The sequence below is a fragment of the Petaurus breviceps genome, unplaced genomic scaffold (genome assembly GCF_028583685.1).
Source record: "Petaurus breviceps papuanus isolate PSGF00001 unplaced genomic scaffold, PetGlider_PUasm1.0 37, whole genome shotgun sequence".
NCBI lineage: Eukaryota > Metazoa > Chordata > Mammalia > Diprotodontia > Petauridae > Petaurus > Petaurus breviceps.
In genome coordinates this window covers 41,202,731-41,230,598 of record NW_027186296.1, presented here as the reverse complement: position 1 = coordinate 41,230,598, position 27,868 = coordinate 41,202,731, and the positions used below count along the sequence as shown (strand labels likewise).

The window sequence follows — 27,868 nt, the reverse complement described above, 5'->3', positions numbered from 1 at the left end:
CCTGGGAGACCAAAAATGTGGTTTGGTTTCATGGTGAATTTGGATTCCCATAGGAAATTTTTCAAACAGTGAATTCATCAGTGACAGACATGTTTATAAGTGGGGTTTAGGGAAGGAGAAGGGAAGGGAAAGGGTAAGCAATGAATGTCTCCATCAAGCTATAATCCTCCCTTTCTGAGTATCGTTTTAGCTCTAATATTGATGGGCCATAGTGAAAAGATAATATCTGGTAAACATAATTGGAGTCAGAAAGGCTTGGGTTCAAATTCTGTCTCAAGAGACTCACTAGCTGTATGGCCCTGGATAAGTTGCTTAACCTCTCTGTTGCCTCAGTTTCCTTAGCTATAAAATATAAGGATTACACTCAGTGGTATCTAAAATTCCTTCTGGCAATAATGATGATGAAGATAGCTGTTTAAGGCTTACAAAGGATCATAGCTTGACAGAGATGTGCATTCCTTAGCTCTCCGTTCTCCTTTTCCCCATCTAACCTCTACCTATAAACAGGTCTATTACTTCTGGACAATAAATTCATAGATGAGGAAAGCCCAAAAAGGGTAAGTGATTTACCCAAGGTCACACAGCTAGTGTCTGAGGCAAGATTTGAACCCAGGTCTTTCTACCTCACATTTAGCATTCTACCTGTTCCACTGTATCTCTATAAGTTTCTAAAAGCCTAGAATAAAATTTATGCTTGATGTGATTAGCAAAGAACCTTCATGTGCGTTACTCTTCTACACAATGTGTTTTCAACTTATTTTCTTTAATATCTTGGTTTCTAACTTGGAGAATTCAGGGCATAAGATAGTTCTCCCTGCAGGCCAAAATACCTAGGTATGAGTACATACTTAGCTCTTGTAGCAGTGGAAATATTTTCTTGGAATTTTACTTATAAATATTTTTCATTTCCAGTAATACACTAATGAAACTGAAAGGGATCTTTGGAGGTCCACCTACCTCATTTTGCAGGTTAACTGGATTACCTAAGTTGGTAACTGAGCTAGGACTAGAACCCAGGTGGTCTCTTTTCTACTAACCCCCTGCTACATCATATCATTTCCACAATCAAGTGGCTACAGCAGAATTCGTTTGACATTTTTTTTAATGGGGATGGCTTGTGTAACACCATCCATATTCTCTCATGCCTCAACAGTAATCAAAGAACAATACAAGCCTGATTGTCTGCTCTGTCACCATGAATAGGGAACCAGTCATCAGAAGGGAGAGAGTTCTGGCTGCCTTGAAGCTGTGGTCTGGAGAGTAGAGCCATCCAAATCGGTGTCCTGGGGAGTCACCTTCTGAGGTTGGTCTGATGATCCAAGAATAGATCCCCTTTTCACATACTTCTAGAAGGACATTATTATATGCTCTAGGCTATAGAAGTCTTCCAGAACAGAAAGGTGACTCAGCAGTGTTTATGTGACGTTCTACAGGCCCCATGTCTCAGTTATCTTTGCATCTTTCCTGAAACCTACTTGGTACAGTGCATCATGAAGGCCAGTACCTCCTGAGGATTTTCTTGGATGAATGAATGAATGAATGAATGCTATCAAGCATTACATTTAAAATGGCCCATTGAATAGAAGCCCTACATGTTCAGAAACAAACTGTTCCCAGCCTGTGCTGCTGTCTACTGTTTACTCCAAGCAATTCTGAGCACCAGAGAAAGGCTGCCAGTTAAGACTTGCTGATTGCCTTTTCTGTAACCCATATCCTTTCTTCTAGCCCACTCTGCTAAAGGGCTGCTCTTCCCCTAATTGACTTTTGCATTCACGACATGGAGTCCTTGTAGCGACTGGCTCTACCTGGGCTTTCCCGGCAAAAATCTGCTCTAGTTACAATGATTTGACCTCCATAGCAGAAGAGTGATATTGGAGAGGGGCAATGGGTTTTTCCCATTTGATGGTTTGGAAAAAATGTTTCTGGAAGCTCTCCTCTATGCCTGGACTACTCCCTTTCCTTACTTCTTCCTCTTGGAGTCACAATTATATAGATTTAGAACTGGAAGTAATCTCAGAGATTACTAGTCCAAACTCCTCATTTTACAAATGAGGAAACCAAGGCCCAGGAGAGTAAGTGGCTTACCTAAGTATCCACAGGTAATAAGAAATAGAGCTATGGTCCTCTGGCTACACTGTAACATCCTACCTAGCTTTAGAGGCATCTAGGTGGTGCAGAAGACCTGGAGTAAGGAAAACCTGTGTTCATATCCAGCCTCAGCCCCTGGGCAAATCACTGAACCTCTGTTTGCCTCATTTTCTTCTGAGGACAATGGGGATATTATCTGCAAAATGGGCATAATAATAGCTCCTACCTCCCAGGGTTGTTGTGAGGATCAAATAAGATATTTGTAAAGCATTTTGCAAAACTTAAAGTGCTTAAATACATGATAGCTATTACCATTACTATCATTAATATAGTTCCATGCTCACTTCAGAAACCACTTCCTACACCCTTCCCCCTCAAAGTAACTTTGTATTTACTTTTCTGAGTAAAAATTGTCTCCCACTCCCAGTAAGATATTAAGTTCCTTGAAGTCATGGAGTACTTTGTCTTCCTATCCCCAGTATATAAAACAATCCCTTGTGATCAGTCAAAAATTATTTATTAAATACTTACTATGTGTCAAGTCCTAGAAGTGCTTGGCATATAGTAAATGCTTACTAAAAGTTTGTTAAATTGAACTGAATTGTCAGTATGATCTGAGGGAGACTGCTTCAAGGAGAAGCAAGTCTTCAAGCAGCAATAGTCTCCCCCTCCACCCCCCCCACCCCAGCCCCGCTCCCCCTCCACACACACCCCATCCCTCCTACAAAGAGAATTGAGCATGTAAATTCCTCTATTCCAGGGGTGGGGATTCTGTGGTCTCAAGGCCACATGAAGCCTTCTAGGTCCTTGGGTGTGGCCTTTTGGCCAAGTCCAAGTTTTACAGAGCAAATCCTTTTATTGAGGAGATTTGTTCTGTCAAGTTTGGATTCAGCCAAGGGGCCACATTTGAGGACCTAGAGGGCCACATGTGGCCTCCAGGCTACAGGTTCCCCACCCCATATTCTCTATGTAATAATCTGACCCAGGACATAATAGCTTTACTTTTAAGTCAGATACTTTATTCATCATTACAATATATCTTAGAAACACGCAAAGGAGAAAAAGCAAGCACTCACATCCCTTACTAAACAATTTTATCTTTTTAAAAAATAAAGCTATTTTTAAAAATAAATTTATTTATTTAAAAAATAAATCCATTTATTTATTTTTTTAATTGATTAATTAATTGATTTTTTCGTTTTCAACATTCATTTCCACACAATTTTAAGTTACAAATTTTCTCCACTTCTCTCCCCTACCTCCCACCCCAAGATAGCAAGCATATTGAATACCCCTTCCCCCAATTTGTTCTCTCTTATTTCCTCCCCTATCCCCCCCTTACTTTCTTATAGGGCAGGATGAATTTCTATACCCCATTGCCTGTATATATTATTTCCCAGTTGCATGTAAAAAACAATTTTTAACATTTGTTTTTAAAACTTTGATTTCCAGATTCTTTCCTTTCTTCCCTCCTCACCCACCCCCACTGGGAAGACAAGCAATTCAATTTAGGTTGTACATGTGTAGATATGCAAAACATTTCCATAGTAGTTATATTGTTAAAGACTAAATTTCCCTCCATCCTATCCTGCCCCCCCCATTTATTCTATTTTCTCCTTTGACCCCGTCCCTTTTCAAAAAGTGTTTGCTTCTAACTACCCTCTCCCCCAATCTATCCTCCCTTCTATCATCCCCCTTCTTATCCCCTTTCCCCTACTTTCCTGTAGGGTAAAATATCCAAGTGAGTTAAACTATTTTATTTTTAACTGTGGCAAATACCCAGCAATATAGAGACTTTCTAAGGCATACATTCATCATTAAAACAAACAAAAAAAAAATAATGCCCTCTAACAGTTGCAATTCACTTCCAGTTGAGCTTCCCTACTTGCTTCTACCTTTTAGAAACCCTGGCTTCAAGACTCAGCTCAAGTCCTGCTTTCTGTAAAAGGCCTTCCTTTCACAGTCCGCCAGCTTCTAAAGCCATCCTTTTTAAGGTTACCTTCCATCTACTCTGTGTGTATCTTGTGCATACCTATTTCTTTTTCTGTGTTGTTTCATTAAAATGTTAGCTCCTTGAAGGCAGGGGCTGTTTTGGTCTTTCTTTGTAACTCTGGCAGCTTAGCACCTTGCCTTCTTGGTACAGAGTAAGTCCTTAACAAATGTTTGTTAATTAGGTGATATAACAGTGAAAATTTCCCCAGAAGGTTTCCCTTGAGTATTTCCTAGACTAGAATTTAGTGATGTACAAGATGCTCATTTGGATTCCTAAGTGGGTTTTGTTACTGATGGAGAAGGAGAAAGAAAGACAGAGAAAAAAAAAGAGAGAGAGAGAGAGAGAGAGAGAGAGAGAGAGAGAGAGAGAGAGAGAGAGAATTCAACTTAATCTAAGTAGTTATCAGAGAAAGGCCCCCAAATATGTCAATGCTTTGGTGTTCCCTACAATTTATCCGTCTAAGACAAGAGTTCTTTACCTAGGGTCTGTGAACTAAAAAAGAAAAACTAACAATTATTTCAATAAAATTAGTTTCATTTGTAATTCTACATATTTTATTTTATGCATTTACAAAATTATTTTGAGGAGGGGCCCACGACATAAACAAGGTTAAGAGCTCCTGATCAACAGAAGGAAAGGTAATTCCTTTGGACTGCAGACGACTAGGGTAATGCCAGCTAGTCTCCTGCAGGCTACCTCAATTGGTCTAACTATGGTTAAAGACCTACTTCAGAAACATGAGCTAATTTCTCCAGGTCTCACTAAGGTGTTGTTTTGGTCATAGAAAATGCTGGTGTTTGCAGTAATCTACCCTTATCTAGGCCAAGGAAATTGAAAGGATCATTAGAGGCAGGTAATAATTTTCCACTTAAGTGACCCAATAAAAGCCATTTAGAAATCCATTTTAGGTCTGTGGTTGCAGAAGGTTTAGTTATGCTTTGTGATTAGTGGGCCTGATGCAAAATGAGAATTGAATAGAAAATTTTCAAGCTAAATTAAAACATAATCTCCTGTTGGACTATTGTTAGTCAAGAAATGGCCCCAACGAATGTGGTGAGAGGGAATAGAATATATGACTTTCATTTAACAATGATGGCAAAGGGTAGAAGTTAGAGCCCGCTTCAGACCACCACCATGACTGTGACAACTGACAGATGAACCAAAGACCAGGAGAGGAATCATGGTGGTGCACAGAGCTGCTACATTTAGTTATTCTTGTCTGAATGAGTAAGTGTAGTGAGGGGGAAAAGTGTAACAGAAATGTGAACCTGTATCAGTGTTTCTGAACTGAGACCAACGATAATCAAATTTAGAGCTGGCAAGGGCCTCAGGAGTCATTTCAAACAAACTTCTCATTGTACAAATGAGGAAACTGAGGCCCAGAAAGACGAAGTGCTTTTACCAAGTTTTCAGTTTTCATTCCCTGAATTCATACCCAGGACCTCTGACTCCACAGCCAGTATTCTTGGCACTGTGCCATGCTGACCCCTGTCTTTTGCTTTGTTTTAAAGCAAACCAAGGCTAACCTATACTTATTCAAAAAAGGAAGAGCTGAGTTCTGATCAGGCCCCAGACAGCTACTAACTTTGTGACACTGGGCAAGTCACTTAACCTCTATTTGCCTCAGTTTCCTCATCTGTAAAATGGGGATAATAATAACACCTACCTCCCAGGACTGGTGTAAGGATAAAATAAGATATTTGTAATGTGTGTTGTACCTTTAAGTGCTATATAAATTCTAACTATTGTTATTGAGACAGCTAGGTGGCACAGTAGATAGAGCACTAGACCTGGAGTAAAGAAGACCTGCGTTCTAATTCAAGCTTAGACACTTAATAACTATGTGACCTTGGGCAAGTCATTTCACTTCTGTCTGCTTCAGTTTCTTTATCTCTAAAGGAGGGATAATAGTGACACCTACATCCCAGGGTTGTCATAAGCATAAAATGACATAGTATTTGTAAAGTGCTTCTCAAACCTTAAAAGAGCTACATAAATTCCTGGCTAGTATCATTATAATAATCATTGTCAGTATTATTATCATGAAAAGTCATGAGAATGAGAGCCTTAAATAGGCTCATGGGGTGGGAATGGGCTGAGGAAATGCTAACATCATAAGGCACATGAAAGAAAATGGACATGTTAGCTTAAATAATATTAATAGTTTAGGCCTATACTCCCTATTTCAAAGAAGAACTATTAACCTCTCATGAATGAGTGTCTCCTCAAAGACAAACATAAAGGATATTGGGCATTTTAGTTTGAGCCAAGAGCAACGAACCTTGAGGGGGAGAAGCAACATGTAAGAAAGAACCCATTCTATGTCCATATGGAATTAACAAAGCTTTCCTTTAGTTCCTTGGGTTCTTCAATCCTGTCCATTGTACTCTGTGCATATATGCATGATCAAAGATTGAGGTTTTGTTAGTTCAGCAGTCACTTGGTCCAATGCCCTTCTTATACCAGGCAAACACTAAAGTGGCCCAGAGGGCTAAGAGAGACAGAAAAGCATACTAATGAGTGTTGTTATGCCACATAAGCCATGGGCGCAGAGTAGCAGACCAGTTGTGTGACTGGTTATGTGACACTGACCTTCTATGACCATAGGCAAATGACTTACTCTCTCTGACTCTCAGTTTCCTATTTCGTAAGATAAAGATATGGACTAGGCCTGTGATTTCACTGGTATGTGAAACCCGTAGCTGAGGAAAATGCCTTCACCCATGTGAACCCACCCCTCCTCTGCAATTTGTAGCTGACTTGCCTGGAACAGAAGTGTCAAACTCAAACAGAAATGGGGACGAAAAAACATCTAGAAGATCTCTTTGGACCACATTTTGACTTAGAAAATCACTTTATCTATCTTCTCCTATATTTTTATTTGTTTTGTTAAATATTTCCCAATTATATTTTAATCTGATTCAGGCTGCATTCAGAAGAGTGTTGTGGACTGCTCTGGCCTAGACCACTAAGAGTTTGATGACATGCCCAGGGTCATGCTACCAGTAATGTCAGAGACAGGACTTAGACTCAGGTCTTCTTGGCTCCAAGGCCAGCTCTCTATGCAGTACTCCATGTTGCTTTTCATCTGTAAAATGGGGATAATAATATGAGTCTTAACCTACTTCACTGGGTAGTTTTGAAGTTCAAATAAGATTTTATAGATACAGGGTGTCCCAAAATCTTTAATAGCTTAAAACTGCATTAAGGCTTTTGGGATATCATGTGAGTATGTATCTGTGTATATGTATGTATATATTCACATGCACACACACATACATGGTGTTTTATAAATATCACAAGATCCTATTGTGAGAGCTGGAAAGGACCTCAGAGGCCATCTAGTCCAGCCCTTTCATTTTACAAATAAGAGAACTAATACCCAGGGAGAGACTTGCCCAAGGTCACATAGGTGATAAGCATCATATGTGGGATTTGAACCACTCTCACTCTAGAAGCAATATGCTTTCTATTATATTAAAATAGGTAAATAAATGTTACGATGTGACTCTTCGGATTTTCAATCTGCCACAATAGCCTCTGCTGAGGTTTCGTTTTGGAAATACAGATCAAATATTTCTCTCCCTGGACTCTGCTTCCACTGCAATAGTTGGCTATCCTGCCAGAACATTACCATAGAGTCATGTCAACCTCTATCTTCAACTTCTGCTGCATCAAAGGAAAGAGGTCTTTTTCATGATACGTTTGATCTTAGGCATTAGCAGATTTGATGCTCCCTGTACCACTGTCCCCAGTTCTGCCCTCTTGCTCTTTATAACAATGTAAACTGCATTTATCTCCTCTTCTCTTACTTCTCTCACCATTTCCAAGTCATTATTAATAATCCTTGTTCTACAGATAAAGCCACTGTGATTGAAGAAACCTGCTTCCTATGCCCGTGGTCACAAGGAAAATCTTTACTTCCCAATCCTCCTCTAAACATTATATAACATATTCTTTTCATTTCCACACACCAAGCAAGCTGGTTTTTTTTCTTGTCTTGCAGTTCTGATCAAAATGGAGATCAAGAGCAAGAAAAAACTTTGGCACTAAATAGAAATTCTATGAAAACATCATTGCTTACAGCTCAGATGTTGGAGTGACAGGGCAGGACAATTAGCTGATTTGGATAAATGTAATCACCAAAACTTTGTTCTCAGCCTTGGGCAGGTAAGGTGCCTGAGGACTAAGCATAAGAACTTCTAACTTCTTCCCACATAGCAACAAAATCATCAAAGAAAAATCTTTTGTCCTTTTCCTCCTTTAGCCAAAATTTCAGAAAGAGGCCCTTTATTCATTATTAAATAGAAAGTAAACCTATCTCTGTTGAAGAGAGGGCTACCATTTTCCTCCATTCCCTTCTAGAGGCTATTTGCCCAGTATCTGTAACTCTGAATACTCCTTTCTCATAGGAGTCCTTGTGAGGCTCTGGAAGCCATGACATGTGACCTGGAGCACTGGGCAGCCTGATAACCAAGGCTGTTCAGTTCTCTGGAGAACGGTATGTAACACACACCTTCTGAGCAATAGGAACCTCACAAGGAACCAATCTTTCATAGAAACCTTTGTGTTTTCATTTAATAATGAAAGCAGTTGTGGTTCTCAACAGACCAGCTCCAGGGTTGCTTCATTATACCCGCTGATTATAATGGGAAGAACCCCACGCCCACCCCCATCTCCCTACTCACTTCAGAATATCTATATTACTCTTCATTCCCGACATCCTCTCTAAGTTCAATTCTCTCCTGATGAAAGGAATTAAAAGTCACTACTTACCAACATAGGTCCACTTTGATCCTACAAAACAAAATTAAAACAAGTAAGTACAAGTTAAAAGAATAGGGAATTTTAATATTGAGAAAATATGACTTGGGGGGCATTATAGCTGTTTTCAAGTATCTGAAGGGCTCTAGTGTGGAAGAGGTTTAGACTTGTTCTACTTGGCTCCAAAACTAAAAGCAATCAGTGGAAGTTTCATCGAGGTAGCTGTAGGTTTGAAGTGAGGAAAAATTTCCTACAAGTGAAAGAGAAACTTACTGTGATACAAAAGTAGAATGCGCTACCTATCTAGAAAAAAACACCACTAATAACAACAACTTAGCTTTATATAGCACTTTAAGGTTTGTGAGGACCTGACAATTATTATCTCATTTCATCCTCACAACAACCCTGGGGAAGTAGGTGCTATTGTTATTTCCAATTTATAGCAGGGGAAGTTGAGGCAGGCAGAGGGTAAAATGACTTGTCCAGAATCACACAGCTAGTAAATGTCTGAGGTCAAATTTGAAATTTGGTCTTCCTGACTCCCCCCCAAGTGTAGTGTTCCATCCACTATATACCATCTAACTGTCCCTTCATGAGAGGTCTTGAAACAAAGGCTAAAATGACTACTTACTAGGTAAGGGTAGGAAGGATTCTTGTCCATGTTTGAATTGGACTAAGATGACCTTTGAGGTCCCCTCACAACTCTGAGATTCTATGATTTTGTGAAGTTCTCAGGTCAGAAAATTTAATTCAATTCACCAAACATTTACTAAGGGTCTACTATGTTTAAAGCAATATTCCAGGTGCTTGGAATTTTTTTCTTTTTTTTTCTGGACTTGAGATTTCATTGGCATAGGGAATTTCTCATAAAGAACTCCTTCCACTAATGTACACCAGCCATTGGTTTGCAGTTTATTGTCTTCTCGGTGCCCGGAGCAATGAAAAGTTAAAATGATTTCCCCAGGGTCTTGCAGCCAGTATGCATCAGGAGCAGGACTTGTACTCAGGTTTTCCTAACTCCAGCACTGGCTCTCTGTCCATTCTATCACACTGCCTCTCAGGCTCTAGGAATATTAAAACAAAAATGATGCATCTATCCTCAAGCACCTTATATTTTAATGGAGAAGAGGGGGAGGAATTGATACAACATGAATACAACTCTATATACAAAGTAATTCAAAATAATTTTGGGAGTGAGAAAATGTTAACATCTGGGGGAAGGAAAACTAAGGAAATGCCATATTTAGGAGGCAACACCTGATCTATACTTTGAAGGAAGCCAAAGAATGTATTCCATACATGGAAGGCCACTCCTGAAAAGGAAATGAAGAACACCTGCCAGGCAAAGTTTGACTAGAAAATTGAGTGTGTGAAGGGAAATAACATGGAATAAGACTGGAAAGGTATGTAGGAACCAGATTTGACAATGCAGTGCCAGGCAAACAATCTTTTTTTTTTTTTTATTCAAGAGGCAAGAGAGGATCATCGATGATTCTGGAATAGGATGAATACAGGTTTAGAACTATGTTTTAGGAATACAAATTTGGTGGCTGTACGGAGGAGACTGACAAAGTGGTCTAGTGATTTGAGAACTGACCAGGACAACCTGGCTGATGTATGACCCTGGGGAGTCACTTAACTTCAGGCAGCTAGCTCTCTGAACCTATAAATTGTATATATGCAATAAACTGTATAGAAGGTACCAATCTGCATTGATAGAAGAAGTTTCCTTACCTGAGAGCTCCTTATGCTAAAGAAATCACAGGTTTAGTCCATATCTCTATGAAAGGATAGACTGGAGAAAGGAAGAGATGACTGGAGGTAGAGAGATCAAACAGGACATTATTGGAATAGTCAAGTCAAGTCAAGACCTGAATAAGGGTAGGGCCTGAGTGAATGGAGAGAAGGAGAGATGGTATAGAAGTAAGATCAACAAGACTTGGTAACTGATTAGAAGTAATGGCTGAAAGACAGGAAAGGGTCAAGGATACCTCCAAGACAGTAAAACTAGGAGCCTAGAAAGATGGTAGTGCCATCAACAGAAGTTTGGAAGGCTGGATTTCAGGAAAATATGGAATCATTACCACAATTCCACCTTGGATCATGGCAAGTTTGAGTTGTCTATAGGACATCCAGATCAAGGGTTCTAGCAGGCAGATAATTATTTATTTGTTGTGTACCTCATTAGAATGTGAGAACCTTGAGTGCAGGGGTAATTTTGACCTCTATTTGAATCTCCAGTACTTAGCACTGTGCCTGGCACAAAGTAAATGCTTCATAAATGCTTGTGGCCTGACTGACTGGAGTCTAGGATAGAGATTAGGGCTGAATAGAGGGATTTGGGAGTCATCCACATAAAGATGATCATTGAATCCATGAGAACTGATTAGATAATCAAAAGAGGAGACTAAGCAGGACCTATTTAATTTTAAAATGAATTAAATTAAGATTAAGAGTGATACTCAGGTGTAGCAAAATTTGTGTGCTTCTTTGTCAGATCAGCTATTTTGAATAAAAATGTTTGCTCTGCCTGGGCTCCTAAATAGGAACCCTGTATCTCTTTGGTTGTTTCTGTCCTGACTTGGGAATAGCTTGAGATTTTTTGAGTGTAGCCTCAAGTGGCATTTCAGAGAACCTTTAAGTGGGAAGTTTTTACTTGGGTTACCTAGTCCTTCCTTCAAGGATTTTCCAGGGATAGTGGACTCTTAGTTCCACTTAGTCCCTGTGTGACCTTGGGAAAGTCAATTTACTTCTGTGAGTTTCAGTTTCCTCATATATAAAATGAGGTGGGACAAGACAAGTAGTGTCAAACTCAAATAGAAAGGGGACCACTATTCCATACATAAGGACCCCTGTGAGCTACATATTGACTAAATTTTACAATGTAGTGTTTCCCATGTTTTATTTTTATTTATTTTGTTCAATATTTCCCAATTACATTTTAATATGGTTTTTGACTGCACTCAGGAGTGTTTTGGGGCCACATGTTTAACACTTCTGGATTTGATGATCCCTAAGGTCCCTTTCAGTTATATGAATATAACTAAATGTAATCCCCAATCACAAAGAGTACTTGTAGCCTATAGCAAGGAATCTACAGAAAAATCCTCCCCACTACTATTTCTTCCATGAAGATAGTCTTTTTACCACTTTGACTATCCCAGCTTTCAGTCTTTCCTTCCTTTTCCCCTCATTCTTCTTACATCTATGCTATCAATCAGATTACCTGTAGAAGAAAACCTTGTCTCTTTATCTTTTAAAAAGTCTTCATTTGTTCAGCCATTCTTTCTTCCTTCTTTTCTATCTTATGTTAAGAGGTCATGCTCCCCCTTCACTTACTGAAATGAGTCCATACACCCTTTACCTTGATCATATTCCCTAAAATCTCTTCTCCTTCCTTTTCTTCTTACTGCCATATTTGTTTTCAAGTCTTACCTGGACATTTAAACAACCTCCCAGGTCATCTCTCTGCCCTAATTTTGCCCTCCTACAAATCATCCTGCATGATTAGGATGTTACCTAATTACCAGTTTAGTCTTTCTTAAATAGGATCTCATCATTTCCTTGCTCCAAGACCTTCCTTGACTCCCCATTGTTGACCAACTAAAGTCTATTATCTTTAGTGTGGCATTCAAGGCCCTCCATAATCTAGTTCCAACCTACTCTTCCAGCCCTATTTCCCAATAGTGCCCCATTATAAACTGCATTCCAGAAAAATTAGATTAATTAACATTACCCCCAAATGCATAATATAATTTCTTAACATCATCTCTTTCCCAATGCCTAGACTACCCTTATCTCTGCCCACCCCATCTCCATCTGTTGAAATTCTAGTTATGCTTGAAAGTGTAGCTCAAATGTTATCCTCTTCATAAAGGCTTCCTTGCTCTCCCTTAATTGAAAAGGTGTAAGGATGCAGGTTGGGTGAAGTGGTTGTAGAGGAAAGGGAGAAGGTAGTAGGAAGGAGGGGGAGTAAAGTGAAGCCTGACCTGGAATTTCCTGAAATAGTGTACATGGAGAGTAAGTTACCAACCAGGAAAGCAAGGCTTCTCTTCCTCTTTGGGACAGTGGCCTGGGAATTACCATGAATTTACATGGATAGCATTAGACCGAGTCTTCTTTGTGGATTGGGAATCAAACTAAGTTTCTCTAAGTGCAGTTCTGCAGACTTTGGGGATGGAATGAGACTGGACCTGTCATTTTATCAGCAAATAGTCCCAGTTAGAAACTTCCTATACCAATGGAGATCTGCACCTTCTCTACAGCTTATTGTATAGAGTTTTCTGGCGGGGAGGGGGCACTGAGAGGTTAAAAAGACTTGCCTAGGACTACACAGGTAATGTGTGTCAGAGGCAGACCTTGAACCTAGGTCTTTTTGTATCCACTGTTTCCATTACATCAGGCTTCCTCATTCTACTGCCTTTATTCAGGCCAGATTAGCTATTTTAGCTTCCCACTGTCATGAAAGAAGTGGTTGGAATTCTGGGGAAGCAAAATTTTTCAAGTGAATTCCTACAGTTTACTGACTACAGGTTCTCAGCAGAAATGGGGCCAAAGAACAAAGGTAAGAAGCCTACCTAAGGTCTAAACAACAGGAGGCTCCCCTTTACTGTCTTGTCTTATTCCCTGAACATTTGCTTGCTTGTCTTACTAAGTATGATGGTAGTTTGTAGAAATATATGGCAGTTACTCTCACAAAGGAAGCTATGCCAAATTCCTATCACGTGAAGCTTCTAGCCCAAGTTTCCATGAATGACAAGGTATTTCTGCCCCACTTCTCCCCTGGAGAAGCACAGTAAGTGCCGGTTACCAGGCCTGAGACCACCAAGTAAACAACCAATTTTCCACTGACTAGTCCATCCTTAGCCTGAGTGTTTAAATTGCACCTGCACAAACTAAATAACTGCCAGTGAGAGGGCTGTTACTTAACATCTTTGCTGCTAACTCGACAAGTTTCCCAGGTTGAGCCCTTTCTTTTATTGTGACTGTTAATTGAGGAAGAAACAACTGAGAAATACCTAAAAACACCTCAGTGACAGCTCTTACCTAATGTCAGGGATAGTGAGGAGTCAGCCTGTTGACTGACACGAGGCTGGGGATTGGCTACTGGAAGTGAATGGTATAACAAGCCAACCTCTTGAGCTGTCTTCTCTCTGAGGTGAGGGACTCTTAGGCTCTTGGTGGGGGGGGGGGCGGGGGGGGGGGGGGGAGGGTAGGATTCAGTGGGGGAGGAATAAATGTCAGTACCTGGTTAGATTTGGAAATGGGTGGGGTGCAGAAAAGGAAGTACAATCAGCCTGAAGAAAAACCAAAGCTAATAAGGACTGAGTCAGAAGGATTTAGGTTTGCCTGCTTTTACAGATACATATCAATGCCAAATCCAGCCAGTTAGCTTTCTGGGGTGATATACCAGTCCCAGAGTTGACACACACCTATAGTGTTGAAACAGACTGTTAAGGTTCTTACTAAAAGAAGCTTTTCCTAGAGTGGCTGCTACTCCTTGCATATAAGATGTTGAAGAATAAACCTGGACTACAGGGGAAACTTATGTCTAAGGACAGGGCTGAACCTCCACAAAGCAGGTGAGGCAAATTTCTTGTGACTAGTAGGGCCTTCTGTGAGGGAAAGATTTTTTTCCATCCTAAAGAAGGTCATCTGAGTGATTTAGGAAGGCTTGAGTAACTCAACCTTGAATGCCTGTTTGAACCTGCAGACTTGCTACAGACTGGGCAGGGAAAATGTCCTGGGTGTGTTTTGAAAAAAAAAAGCTGATTTATAAAGATCCAGGTCACAGGGTTCAGAGTATTTGGAGCTCCTTGTACCCACTGTCAGAACTTTCTCGATGTAACCCTATGCTGAGGCAGAGCAGCCCAGCTGCAAACTCAATTCCTCTCATTGAAACACAGTACAAACTGGTTTAGGCTAGACTAGATTTGGCTCTGCAGAATTCATTAAAAACCTGCCCTAAACAGCCTCATAAAGTCATAATTCAAGGCTTTCTCTGCCCAGGACTTCACATCTCACTTTTATTTACTTCTCTCTCACTCATACCATCCCCCAAGCATTTTTCTTTGACATTCATCAATCCTAGCAGCTAGAGGAATTAAAAACTGTGAAGTCCAGGTAGAGAACAAACCACAGTTTATACCAGGCTGCATTTCCCACCTCCACCCCCATGACCTGGTCCTGCACCACAGGTGAGGTTGGTATTTTTCTTGGAGGGGAGGGGAGGTATAGGTGTGTTGAACCTTATGCCTAGAGGCTTTAAAAGAGCTGAGAAGCCCGGGTGGAGAAGGAGGAGGCACAACTATATAAAAATATGTTTTGTGAACAGGAAAGAGTGCAAGGTCAGTTAACTACAGTGTGAAATGAAGAGCTCCTTTTCCTGGTCTACTTCCCCTCCCCCAGACCCCCACTCATTCCAAATCTTTGGAAAGTTGTTTTGTTGACGAGTGGGGCAGTGGGAGGTAGCTGCCCCTCAAAGGGTAAAGGTCCTTCATTCAAGAGTGTTGGGGAATGAAAAGGACTAATGAATAGCTAGTTGTCTCTATTGTCCTGGATTGGTTAGAGAGCAGAAGAGAGGCGAGATGGGGGGGGGGGGGGGAGGAGAGTCTCTAAGCTGAATATAGATCTAGCTTATTACTCTTTTCTTGAAGCAGGGGGAAAAAGGTTAACAAGATTTCAACAGTCACAATATATCTAAACTTCTGCCACTTTTCATTTAAACTTTTATATCACTTCTTTCTCCCATCTCCTTGTTATTTCTTTCTTCCCAGAAGATAGTATGAAGCATGCAATGCCTTAATTTCATTAAAGGCAATCTTAAAGTTACTAACAATAGATTCTGCCACTCAGATCTCCTTGCTGACCTCTAGGAGAGAAAGAAGGCACATAAGTTTTCTGGTCAGGGACTGAAGTGATTTTTAGTTCCCCTGCCAAGCCAGCAAAACATCCCACTTGTCTTAACTGGGGGCAGGTGTAAATCCTCTGGATTTGTAGCTCCCACAAATGACCCGGGCTTATGGTCTCAGAGCATACCCCACACAGGGCATGAACCATCATGAATTATCCATGAAATACCCATGAATTATCCATGAACTATCCATAAGTGTCAGTCTTCTCCCCCGGAAAAGCACTAACCCTAGGCGTTAGAGATTCCCCACCCCCACATGCACACTCTCCAGCAAGCAAAGTTTGGCATTTTTCTCTTCTTTCAAAAATAACTTGAAACCTATGCCGCCACCCCCACCCCCCCACCACCACGCGCACGCACACACACATACACACAATGTGGCAGTTCAGCAAAATGCACTGACCCATACCTGAAGCTCACGACTTAAGCTTCAGGTCCCCAGTCTTGTTTTTAAATATTAGAGCACTGATTAACCCAGAAAAAAAAAGATAAAAGCAAAGTGTGTGTGTTGGGGGCCGGGGTGGGGGGGAGGCAGTGAGACTCCTTTCAGAGAATATAATGATTAAAGCTAATATGCATCATCCCTTCATCTTTAAATGAAGTTGGTGGCATGAGAATCTATCCCCTAAGGGAATGAATCTTGTCTCTGAGATCTCCCAAACCAATATGCAATTTTCCTAGTAATCAGAACATCATAAAACACTAGTCAATTCTTTATTGTCTGCAGGTGGATTATGAATAGCCTATTTTAAGTCTCATAGCAATTTCTCCCCACTGGTCAGCGCATTCCCAAGCTATCTTTTGTTCAGTATACATCCAGGGAATGAATACTAATTCTAACATTATGGATGATTAAAACATAATTAGTAAGTTCACTTTCTGCTTTAACCTCCTCTTCCCACCTTAAGTAATACATTCTAAGTAAAACTAAAAAATAACTTGATTATTTGCTGTTCTAAGTTATACATTACTATTCTCCACCCCCATTAAGTGAGGATAAGAGCTCACTGTATTATTTAATATGACATCAAGTAATTCATCTGATCAGTGAGTCTATGCATAAAATCTAAGAGCTCAGGTAGGTTCATAAAGAAAAAAAAGGTAGAAACTTTACCATTAAGTGGTGCTGCTCCAGAGGTTTGCCCCTTTAAGAAAAGGATAAGCAGGGTGGCACAAGCTGCACTAAAGCTCTGGGCTGGCATGTTCAGGAAAGCTCTGTCTCCCGGTAGGTACTTCACAGGATTTTTCTTTTTTCTCACTCAGTGGAAAAGCCTCTCTGGAACAAGCCGAATACTACCACGTGCTCTCAGCTGGAGCACTGTGGTGAGCTGGATTGATCTTCAGGCTCTCAACTCTCTTAGGGCTGTTTTTATATAGCTCTCCTGGAAGACTCAGCCCCAAACAAATGATGTCATTATGCAGGGGGAAAGCCCTGCCTACCAGAGTCCCAGTCTTTAGGAAAGCTATAGTCCTTATTACCCACCTATATTTCTTAAGTGATCCATGACATTACAGAGCAGGAGAAATGAACCCAATGGAGAATGAGGATGGCCATTGTTACTTATATCACCTCACCTCCTGACTTTTGCCTGCTTCTGTCTAGATCTAGTGGCTTCTGAGTCATGTCTATATATGTAAACAAATCATTAAGGACCACTTTTGCCCCTGAGGCACTATTGAAAAGCAATTCTCTAATGTGGGTGAAGTTTCTATACTCTGGTGGAATTGTCCTTTCCTAGTAGCAATGGGAAAATATAGTTTGACCATCCATGTTGGTTATATTATGATATATATGTATATATACATATATAAGCACATATACATAATACATAAATATAATATATATGTATGTGTATATGTTTTTCATTTCATTCATGACAGCTAGGTAGCATAGTGGATAGAGTGCTGGACCTAGAGTGAAATCAATTCAACAAGCATTTACTAAGCACTTACTACTGCCAGGCATCATGCTGAAAGTCAGGAAGACCTGAATTCAAATCTTGCCCCAGCCCCTTACTATCTATGTGAACTCTGGGCAAGTCACTTAACCTCTGCCTCAGTTTCCTCATCTGTAAAATGGGAATAGTGAGAGAACCTACTTCCTAGGGTGGTGGTGAAGACGAAATGAGATAATTATAAAGCATTCACCACAATGCCTGGCACATAGTGACTATTATATAGTTGTTGGCTACCATCATTTTTAGCTGTGTGAATTCTGGGAAAGTCACATAACCTCTGCTAGCCTGAGTTTCCTCATCTGTAAAATGAGGTTAATAATAGCACTCCAGTGACACTGGACTACTTGGCATTCCTCACATAAAATGCTATATACTCTGACTTGATGCATTTTCAGTGGCTGTCACACAGGCTGGGAATTCTCTTCTTTTACGAGAAGCCTTTGGTGATCCCACCTAATGCTAGTGGCCTCCCTCTGATACTTTCTCCATTTTATCCTGTATGTATCTTGTTTGTACACACCTGCTTTCCTGTTGTCTTTGTGGACGTGTCTTATAAGTTCCTTCAGGGCAGGTTTTTGCTTTTCTTTATATTGTCTGTAATTAGCCAGACATTAGTCTGGCTTGGCATTTAGTAAGTTCTTAATAAATGTTTTTGACTGACTGATTACCTCCCCAGGTTTCTGTGAGGATAAAATTAGATGATTTTCTAAAGTGTTTTTGTAAATCTTAAAGTGCTTATAAAATCAAGTATAAAACACTAATAAAGTATAAAGTGCTATGTAAAAATTAATGAAGTACTTTGAGATCTTTGTAAGATAGCAATTGTAAACTGGCAACCCTATTGCAATCATTTCCAGACCAGAGCAGACAATTTACTTGTTGGATAGTAACTTTTTGTAACTTCTGATAAAAGAGTAGTATTTAGGCCTATGGTTCTTACCTAGCATAAATAGGAATACAACTGCTTTTGTCTATACATAGGATGGAAAGGTAGTGTGGTATAATGGATAGAGAGCTAGATTCAGGAATACCTGGGTTCAAATCTAGCCTTATTAACCATATGACTCTAGGCAAGTCACTTAAATTCAATTTCCTCATTTGTAAAAATGAGAGGGTTAGAACATATGAGGTTTCTTCTATATCTACATCTATTATCCTATTAATTCATCAATGTGGGGAATTCTCAGTTGAGAATCACCCTCTACTCTTGCAGATCTAGTAATGCATGAGCATTTATTATTTATTATTGTATTCCAAAATTTTTAGATGCAAACACAAATCAACAACTTATCTGTAACTGGTAGCCTTAGAGAGTTACCTAAGGCAGCAGTGTCAAACTCAAGTACCAAAATATCCTTTTGGCAGCATGTTGACTTAGAAAACTACAAATTAACATTATCTATGTTATATTATATTTTTTATTTATTTTGGTAAACATTTTCCAGTTACATTTTAATCTGGTTGAGACTCCTTGGGAATTTTGTCTTTTTTTTTTTTTGACACTTCTGACTAGAGCATTGAAAGGCTAAGTGATTTGCCTATGGTGATTTGTCAGAGGCAAGACTTAAACAAAGGTCTTCCTATCTCTAAGGTATGCTGTCTATCCACTGCTCCAGTCTACCTCTCACTTGAATACCTTTGTAATAAGGAAGCAGCTGGTAGTACAGTGATAGAGTCTGAAAGAGCTGAATTTAAATTCAGCCAGAGGTACTTCCTAGCTGTGTGACCCTGGACTAGTTATTTAATCTCTGTTTGCCTCAGTCTACTCAACTATAAAATGAGGATAATAATAGCACCTACTTCACAGGGCTGTTGTGAGGATCAAATGTGATAATATTTGTAAAGTGCTTAGCACAGTGCCTGGCATACAGTAGGCACTTAATAAATACCCATTCTTTCCCTGCCTCCCCTAATAATGAGCAAGAAAAATGTATGTTACAATACCCATGTCATTTTAGAATTTTGAATTCAAACAGGCATAGGTGTAAGACCATAGGATTTTAGAGTAGTAAAGAACTGTAATTTTATTTAATTTAATCTCCTTATTTTATAGCTGTAGGAACTAAAAACAATGAGGCAACTGGGTTGCACAGTGAATTGGAGGTGGAACAGTGCTAGAGTTAGAGTCAGAAAGATCCAAGTTTTAATCCTGCATCAGACACTTATCAGCTGTATGACTTTGAACAAGTTGTCCTCTCTCAGCCTCAGTTTCCTCATAGGTAAAAAGGAGATAATGGTAGCAGCTATCTCACATTGCAAGGATCAAATGCGATAACACATATAAAGGGCTTTGTAAACCTTAAAGTATAATATAAACGTGAGTTATTTTAATAATTATAACAACTTGGATGATGTGATTTGCTCAGAATCATACAATTGGAAGTAAAACCAGAACCAGAACTAAGCTGTCTTGTATCCCAGTGCTCTTTTCACTAGCCCAGGCTAAATATTAAATGTAACCAGCCCTGCAACAAGTAATTCAGAGGAGTACTAGCCTAGAAGAGGAGAGATAGGAAGGAAGTGGTGGTTCTAGGTGGTGATTCAGTGTGTTTATAACATTGGATTGTGACTATTGTCATGAAAAAAGTGCTCGTATTAGGTGAAACTGCCTGTCGGGCACTGAATCATTCAATAAATTCATAGCAATAAAGAGGGGATTGAGAATGTAAACTGAACTCAATTGCCATTAATGCTTGAGGACATTTTTTTCATTCTTAGGAAATCAGAAAAGCTAAAGAGATCAGAGGTAGGTGAAATGATCAAACTTCAAAAGAACATTCTTCAAACTGAATGTCAGGGGCCTAAAAAACTATAACATAAAGCTAAAGAAGCTTAAGTTCTCAGGAGAATAAATTGACAGGGCCCTTTCCTGCAGTGGGGTCTTCTTGAGGAAGATTTGACATTGGTTTGAAGGGAAGTATGCTTGCCATCATTTTGTGGGGAGTACTGCTGTGACAGATAAATCCATTGCCACCTTAGGGTAAATTGGTAAATGGACTTAGTGCAAATACAACCCTAACCTTGCTATCTGGAATAGTCAGTCAATGAACACTTATTAAGGACTATGCCAGACTATTCTAATCCCTGAGAATACAAGGAAAAACAAAAGGCAGCCCAGCCCTCAAGGAGCTAGCAGTCTAATGGGGGAGACGACATGCAGACACCATGGGCCAACAAGCTCTGCGCAGCATAAGTAGGGTCATCCTATGATTTTTAGAGTTGAAAGGCAAGTTAGGAATCATTTAGTACAAACTGTTTATTTTATACAGGAGGGAAATGAAGCCCTGAAAAGTATAGTGACTTGCCAAAAGGCACATGGGTAGCAAGGAACAGAACCAGGATTTGCATCTGGATTTTCTGCCTCCAAATTCCATTCAAACTCTGTTGCCAACCAACCCCAAATGGCATACTCAGACAAGAGAAACTGCCAAGAAAACCCTTCTAAAATTGAGCCCCCAGTTAAAGACTTGGATGAGGATCATGTATCAAAGCAAATAATATAGCCAGCAAGCACCTGCAAAAGCCTACTTAAGTTTTATTTTTTTCCATAGTGTTAGAACAAGCTTTGAGATTGACAATTTATACTAACACCTAATATACCTTCTTTTCCTAGTTTTGGATTGTGTAGCCCCTTACATAAATTAATCCCTGGCATTCCAAAAGTAAGACTTACTTCAGAGTGGGTTTTTCCCCCTCAAAGATAAGAATTATTCCTCTGGACAATGTCAGTCTACTTCAAGTACTAATTCCAAGGTCAAATCAAGTGGCTATTTTCTGGTTATACCCCTTTGGATTAGGGAATTGTTTTTCTCTCTAGATACTTTGATCATTTGGCTATATAAGCAAAGCAAGGACATCCCATTTGGATCCTAACAATGATATAATTATCTGCAAGAAAACTGTCTGTGTGCTTATCTCACCAAGCCGAACTAGGGTACAAAAGGATACTTAAGCCTTATTCATATAAATAGCACACCTGCCAAAATGGCACATGATAAACTATCAAAACTTCACACACTTTCAATACAGTCTTCAAGGAACCAACCAGAGTTCCTTATTTTAATAATGACTTCCATTTGGTCAAAAAGAAAAATCAGGCAGAAAAAATGTCCAGTGAGTATTATTGGAAAGGGGTAGTGGAAGAGGGAGGTTCGTCGTATCTCCTCATTAATCATTTCCTGTCTCCTTCCTGTCTTGGTAACAGTTACTTTTGTTTGTTATCAGTGTTAACTTGATGTTCAACACTTGTATCTTTGAATTATAAACTGAATAAGTAAGTATCCTTTTGAAACTGCTACCGTATTTCCCCGATAATAAGACACTGTCTTATTAATTTTTTTGGACAGAAAAACACCAGAGGGCTTATTTTCAGGAGAGGGCTTATTTTAATGAACATTGACAGCAATTTTAATAAACAGGTAAATGTGAACAAAAAAATGTACCTTTATTCAATAAGCAAATCACTGGGGAAGAACAGGATGATGCGCTCACTGCTGTAGCTCTGATTGGATGCAGCTCGGAGCACGGCATGCGTTTCACGGGGGGGGGAGACAGGACGGTGTATACAGAGGGTACCGTATGTAGCGTGTAGCGCAGGGGATCACCTTCACTACAGTAGCAATCTCAATAGGGCTTATTTTCGGGGGAGGGCTTATTTTAGAGGAATCTTACACAGTAAGGGGAGGGCTTATTTTCGGGATAGGTCTTATTATCGGGGAAACACAGTACATTGCACAGTGTGTCACTGAAAGGCAGTATTCACATTAAGAAAATTTGGATTTTAGTCCTGGCTTCGTCTTTAACCTAACCTCTCAATGTGTTAGGTTATTCATTTTCTAATAGGATATTAAATTTATTTATATAATGTAATAATTATATAATACTTGTCCTAAAAACCTCATTGGGTTGTTATAGGTATAAGATTAGTTATTCTACAAATATTTAAGAGCCTGGTATGTGCTGATAACCTCAGTGTCATCCTCAACTCCTGTCTCACATTCACTCCACATAGCTATTCAATTGTTAAATCTTGTCATTTTTACCTTTACGTAATCTTTCCTGTTCTCACCTCTGCTATTGCCCTCAGCTTTGTACCATCCCCTCACCTCTTACCACTCTATTGCATTGCATTGCATCTGTTCGGTGTTATTGCCTCAAGTCTCCCCTTACCTTAGTCTATCCTACTCTCATCTGCCCAACTGATCTTAGCAACATAGGACCTGACTCCATCATCCTTGTACTCAGTAAATACCAGCAGCTCCCTTAACCTCAAGGCTCAAATATTAAATTTCTTGGTCATTTAAAGGACTTCACAGACTGACCTTTTCTTAACTTTCTAGTCTTCTTGCATTTTACACCCTTCCACACCCTCCATGATTCAGCTATATTGACCTATTTACTGTTCCTCACATAAGACACTCCATTTCTCAGGCTGTCCTCTGTCCACAGAATACTCTCCCTCCTCACCTCACCCTGTTGGCCTTTTCTGGCTTCCTTTCCATTCACCTCGAATGGCACATAGTAAATAAATGCTTGTTGACCTTCTGCAGTAAGCTCCCTGCACCCCCAGCCCCTTTCTTCCATTAAAGATGAAGTCCTTTATAACCTGTGCCCCTCCTATCTTTCCAGCCTTCCTACTAAGGCTCACAGAGGACACTCCATCTCCCAATTCTGTGGTTTTGTACTGGCTGTACTACATGACTAGAAAGATCTCCCTCCTTATTTCAGCCTATTGGCTTCCCTTCATTCCTTCAGGACCCAGTTCAAAACCTATTTTCTGACTTCTGGGGGTGGAGCCAAGGTGTCAGAGTAGAGAAGCTAATCAGATCAGCTCTCCCAATATTCTACTCCAAACTACTTTAAAATAATGCCTCAAATTAAATTCTGGAGTGGCAGAGCCAACAAAAGATCAAAATGAGACATTCTTCTAGTCCAAGACAATATAGGAGGTTGGAGAGAAACATTTGTGACACTGGGTTGGAGGCTGACCTAGAACACACATGCATGAAATACCAATAGATGGTGGTGAGAGAAGTAGCAGCAATTTTTTTTAAGCAATCAGGGTTAAAAACTTGCTCAAGGTTACACAGCTAGTTATTTCTGGGTGTGGTGCTGAGTATCTGAGCCCGAATTTGATTCCCAGGTCATCCTGACACTGGAGCTAGTGCTCTTACTCGCTGAGCCACCTGGCCGCCCCTAAGCAATTGGGGTTAAGTAACTTGCTCAAGGTTACACAGCCAGGTGTTTCTGGGTGGGTGCTAAGTGTCTGAGCCTGGATTCGATCCCAGGTCATCCCGACTCTGGAGCTGGTGCTCTTACTCACTGTGCTACCTGGCCGCCCCCCAGTAGCAGCAATTTTAGGAGCTCTCAAGAGCTCTCTTTAGGACCCTATGAAAGGGGGTAAGGGACATGGTAATTGGTCAGAAAGAAATTACAGGAGCCCCCTGTGCTAGCACTGGACACAGGATCAGACACTATTTGGCAACTCCATTGTCAATACCCACTATTGGGTCATAGTTCAAGCATGGGAAAGGAGTACTTTTGGTTAAGGAGAAAGTGGAAACCTGAGAGGCAGTATCAATTGTGGTTACAAGGATATCAGAGACTTCAAGGAACAGTATATCTTCTGGCCCCAAGGGATCAGGAGCCCTTCCTGGGTAAGGAAAGATCATAGTAAAGACCAAGAGAGCAGTGACAACACCTCTCCCCAGATAATACCATGTTGGAAGCACTGAAAACTCTTTTTTTGCTTTTTTGGAGGGCAATTGGGGTTAAGTGACTTGCCCAAAGTCACACAGCTAGTAAGTATGTTAACTGTCTGAGGCAGGATTTGAACTCAGGTCCTTCTGACTTCAGGTCTGGTTCTCTATTCACTGCACCACCTAGGCACCCCAGCACTAAAGACTTTTAAACCCCCAGAGCTAGCTCTGAAAACAGCAGTGTAAAAAAGCCTATAGCTCAAGACACTGCCCCTCTCTCCATGTCAGGAATAGAGGCCATCTTTAATATAAAGTTCAAAATCAGGAAATAGGGTAGAAAATGAGCAAACAACAACAAAAAAATAATCTGACCATAAAAATCTACTATGATGATAAGGAAGATTAAGACACAAATTCAGAAGGAGATGATAAAGTGAAAATAACTACAAGCAAAGCCTCAAAGAAAAAAAAACATGAATCAGACACAAGCCTAACAAGAATTCCTGGAAGAGCTAAAAATTAATGTTCAAAATCAAATAAGAGTGGTAAAGGAAAAAGTAGGTAAAGAAATAAGAGCAAAGGAAGAAAATTATGAAAAGACAATTAAGGGGCAGCTAGGTGGAGCAGAAGCACCAGCTCTAGGGTCAGGAGGACCTGAGTTCAAATCCAGCCTCAGACGCTTAACACAAAAATTAGCTGTTTGACCTTGGGCAAGTCACTTAAACCCAATTGTCCTACCTTACCCCCTCCAAAAAACAAAAACAAACAAACAAAAGACAATCAATTTGGTAAAAGAGGCACTAAAATACTGAAAAAAAAAATCTTAAAAATAAAAATTGGCCAAGAGGAAAAAGAGGTGCAAAAATTCAATGATGAAAATAACTGCTTAAAAGACAGAATTGACCAAATGGAAAAGGAGGTTCAAAAGCTTAATAAAGGAAATAATTCCTTAAAAATTAGAATTGGGCAAGTGGACGCTAATGACTCCATGGGATATCAAAAAACAATCGAACAAAGTCAAAAGAAGAAAAGAAAAAGAAGAATATGTGAAATAACTCATTGTAAAAACAACTGATCTGAAAAACAGATCAAGAAGAGCAACTTTAAGAATTATTTAAAATTTAAGAATTACCTGCAAGCCATGATCAAAGAAAGAACTTAGACATCATATTTCAAAAAATTATCAAGGAAAACTTCCCCAATATCCTAGAGCTAGAGGATAACATAGGAATTTGGGGGGGGGGAGGAATTACTATCTGAAAGAGATCCCAAAATGAAAATTCCCAAGAATATTATAGCCAAATTCCAGAGTACCCAGGTTAAAGACAAAACATTTAAAGTCAAAAAGAAATTATTGAAATACCATGGGGCCACAGTCAGGATCACACAAGATTTAGTGGCTACCACATTAAAGGAGAGGAAGACTTAGAATATGATATTCTGGAAAGCAAAAGATTTGGGAATCAAGAATAACCTATTCAGTAAAACTGAGTATAATGCTTGGAGGGGTTGGGGGGGAATGAACATTTAATGAAATAGAGAACTTCAAAGCATTCCAGATGAAAAGACCAGGATTGAATAGAAAATCTGACTTTCAAATACAAGATTCAAGAGAAGCATAAAAAGATAAACAAGAAAGAGAAATCATAAGGGACTTAATAAGGTCAAACTGTTTACCTTTCAATATGGAAAGATAATACATATAACTTCTAAGAACTTTATTACTGTAAGGACAGTTAAGAAGGAGTATACATAGATACAGGGCATGAGAGTGAGTTGATTATGTTATAATGATGTTAAAAATGGATAGGGGAGAAGAATGGGGAAAATTATCTCCCAAAAAAGAGGTGTGTAAGAAGGAGATTTTACAGTAAAGGGGAAAATGGTGGGGGGAGCAAGTGATGCTTGAACCTCCCTCACATCTAGATTGATTCAAAGAGAGAAATATATACATATTCAATTGTTAATAGATATTTATCTTACCCAACAGGGAAGTAGGAGAAAAAGGGGAATGAGAGAAAAAGGGAGGTGGTGGTGATAAAAGAGAAGGTACATAGAAGAAGGCAGCAGTCAGAAGTAAACAGACTTTAAAGGAGGGATAAGAGAGAATGAGGAGGAGGAGGAGTTGATGATGATAGGATGGAGGGAAACGAATAGTAGTGATCACAACTGTGAATGGGAATGGGATGAACTCACCCATAAAACAAAAGCAAATAGCAGAATGAATTGAAACTAGAATCCAACAATATATTGTTTACAACAAACACACTTGAAACAAACACACATACAGAGAATCAAAATAAAGGGCAGGAGCAGAATCTATTATGCTTTAGCTGAAGTAAAAAAAAAAATAAGGGTAGCTATCATGATCTCAGACAAAGCAAAAGCAAAATAGACTTAATTAAAAGGGATAAGCAGAGAAACTACATTTCCTTAAAAAGGAACCAAAGACAACAAAATAATATCTATACTATATATGCACCAAATGGCATAGCATTGAAATTCTTAAAGGAAAAGTTAGATGAATTATAGAAGGAAATGCCAAACCTAGTGGGGGCCTCAACTTTTCCCTCTCAGAGATAAATAAATCTAACCATAAAATAAATAAGAAAGAAATCAAGGCAATAAATAGAATATTAGAAAAGTCAGTTATGATAGAATTCTGAAGAAAACTGAATGGGAATAGAAAGGAGTATCCAATTTTCTCAGCTGTATAAGGCACCTTCACAAAAAATTGACTATATATTAGGGCAAAAAAACCTCACAACCAAATGCAGAAAAGCATAAAAATTAAATGAATCCCTTTCAGACCATAATGCAATAAAAATTACATTTAATAAAGGGTTATGGAAGCATAGATTAAAAATTAATTGGAAACTAAAGAATGAGTGAGTCAAAGAACAAATCTCAGAAATAATCAATAATTCCATTAAAGGGAATGACAACAATGAGACAATGTTCCAAAATTTGTGGGAGGCTACCAAAGTGGTACATAGGGGGAAATTTATCTCTCTAAAAGTGTACATTAATAAAAGAGCAGAATAATGCATTGGGCATGCAACTACAAAAACTAAAAAAGAACAAATTTCAATAAAAGCAACAAAAACTGTGTGATTATGTCAATATATATGGAAAAAACCTTTGACAAACTCCAACACCCATTCTTATTAAAAACACTAGAAAGCATAGGAATCAACAAAAACCTTTCTTAAAATGATAATTCTATCTACATAAAACCAAGCCAAGCATTATCTCTAAGAGGAACAAACTTGAAGCTTTCACAATGGGATCAGGGGAGAAGCAAGGATATCCATCATTACTTTTATTATTCAGTACTGTACTGGAAGTTCTTCCTAGCAGTAAGGCAAGAAAAAGAAATTGAAAAAATAAAAATAGACAACAAGGAAACAAAACTATCATTCTTTTCAGAGGATATGATAGTACACTTGGAGAA

General features: G+C 39.3%; 2 protein-coding genes across 7 annotated transcripts in view; one reads left to right on the top strand and one right to left on the bottom strand.

Moving 5' to 3' along the window:
• Positions 1-27,868, bottom strand: part of CA12 (carbonic anhydrase 12) — a 241,089-nt gene that overhangs the window by 60,206 nt on the left and 153,015 nt on the right. For 4 of the 5 annotated variants that reach the window (XM_069098352.1, XM_069098353.1, XM_069098354.1 and 1 more), the window contains exons 1-2: positions 16,873-17,136; positions 8,858-8,878 (exon numbers count right to left, since the gene is read on the bottom strand). In XM_069098352.1, the coding sequence (XP_068954453.1) occupies positions 8,858-8,878; positions 16,873-16,960 (109 nt within the window). In that variant the 5' untranslated portion in view covers positions 16,961-17,136. Of the gene's footprint in view, positions 1-8,857; positions 8,879-16,872; positions 17,137-27,868 lie in introns of those variants that run through there. The other variant, XM_069098357.1, reaches the window with a different exon arrangement.
• The window catches only part of LOC138169158 (inter-alpha-trypsin inhibitor-like), a 136,282-nt gene continuing 123,162 nt past the window's right edge, over positions 14,749-27,868 (top strand). For both annotated transcript variants that reach the window (XM_069098360.1, XM_069098359.1), the window contains exon 1: positions 14,749-15,042. The gene's annotated coding sequence lies outside the window, so the exon portion shown is untranslated. The remainder of the gene's footprint in view (positions 15,043-27,868) is intronic.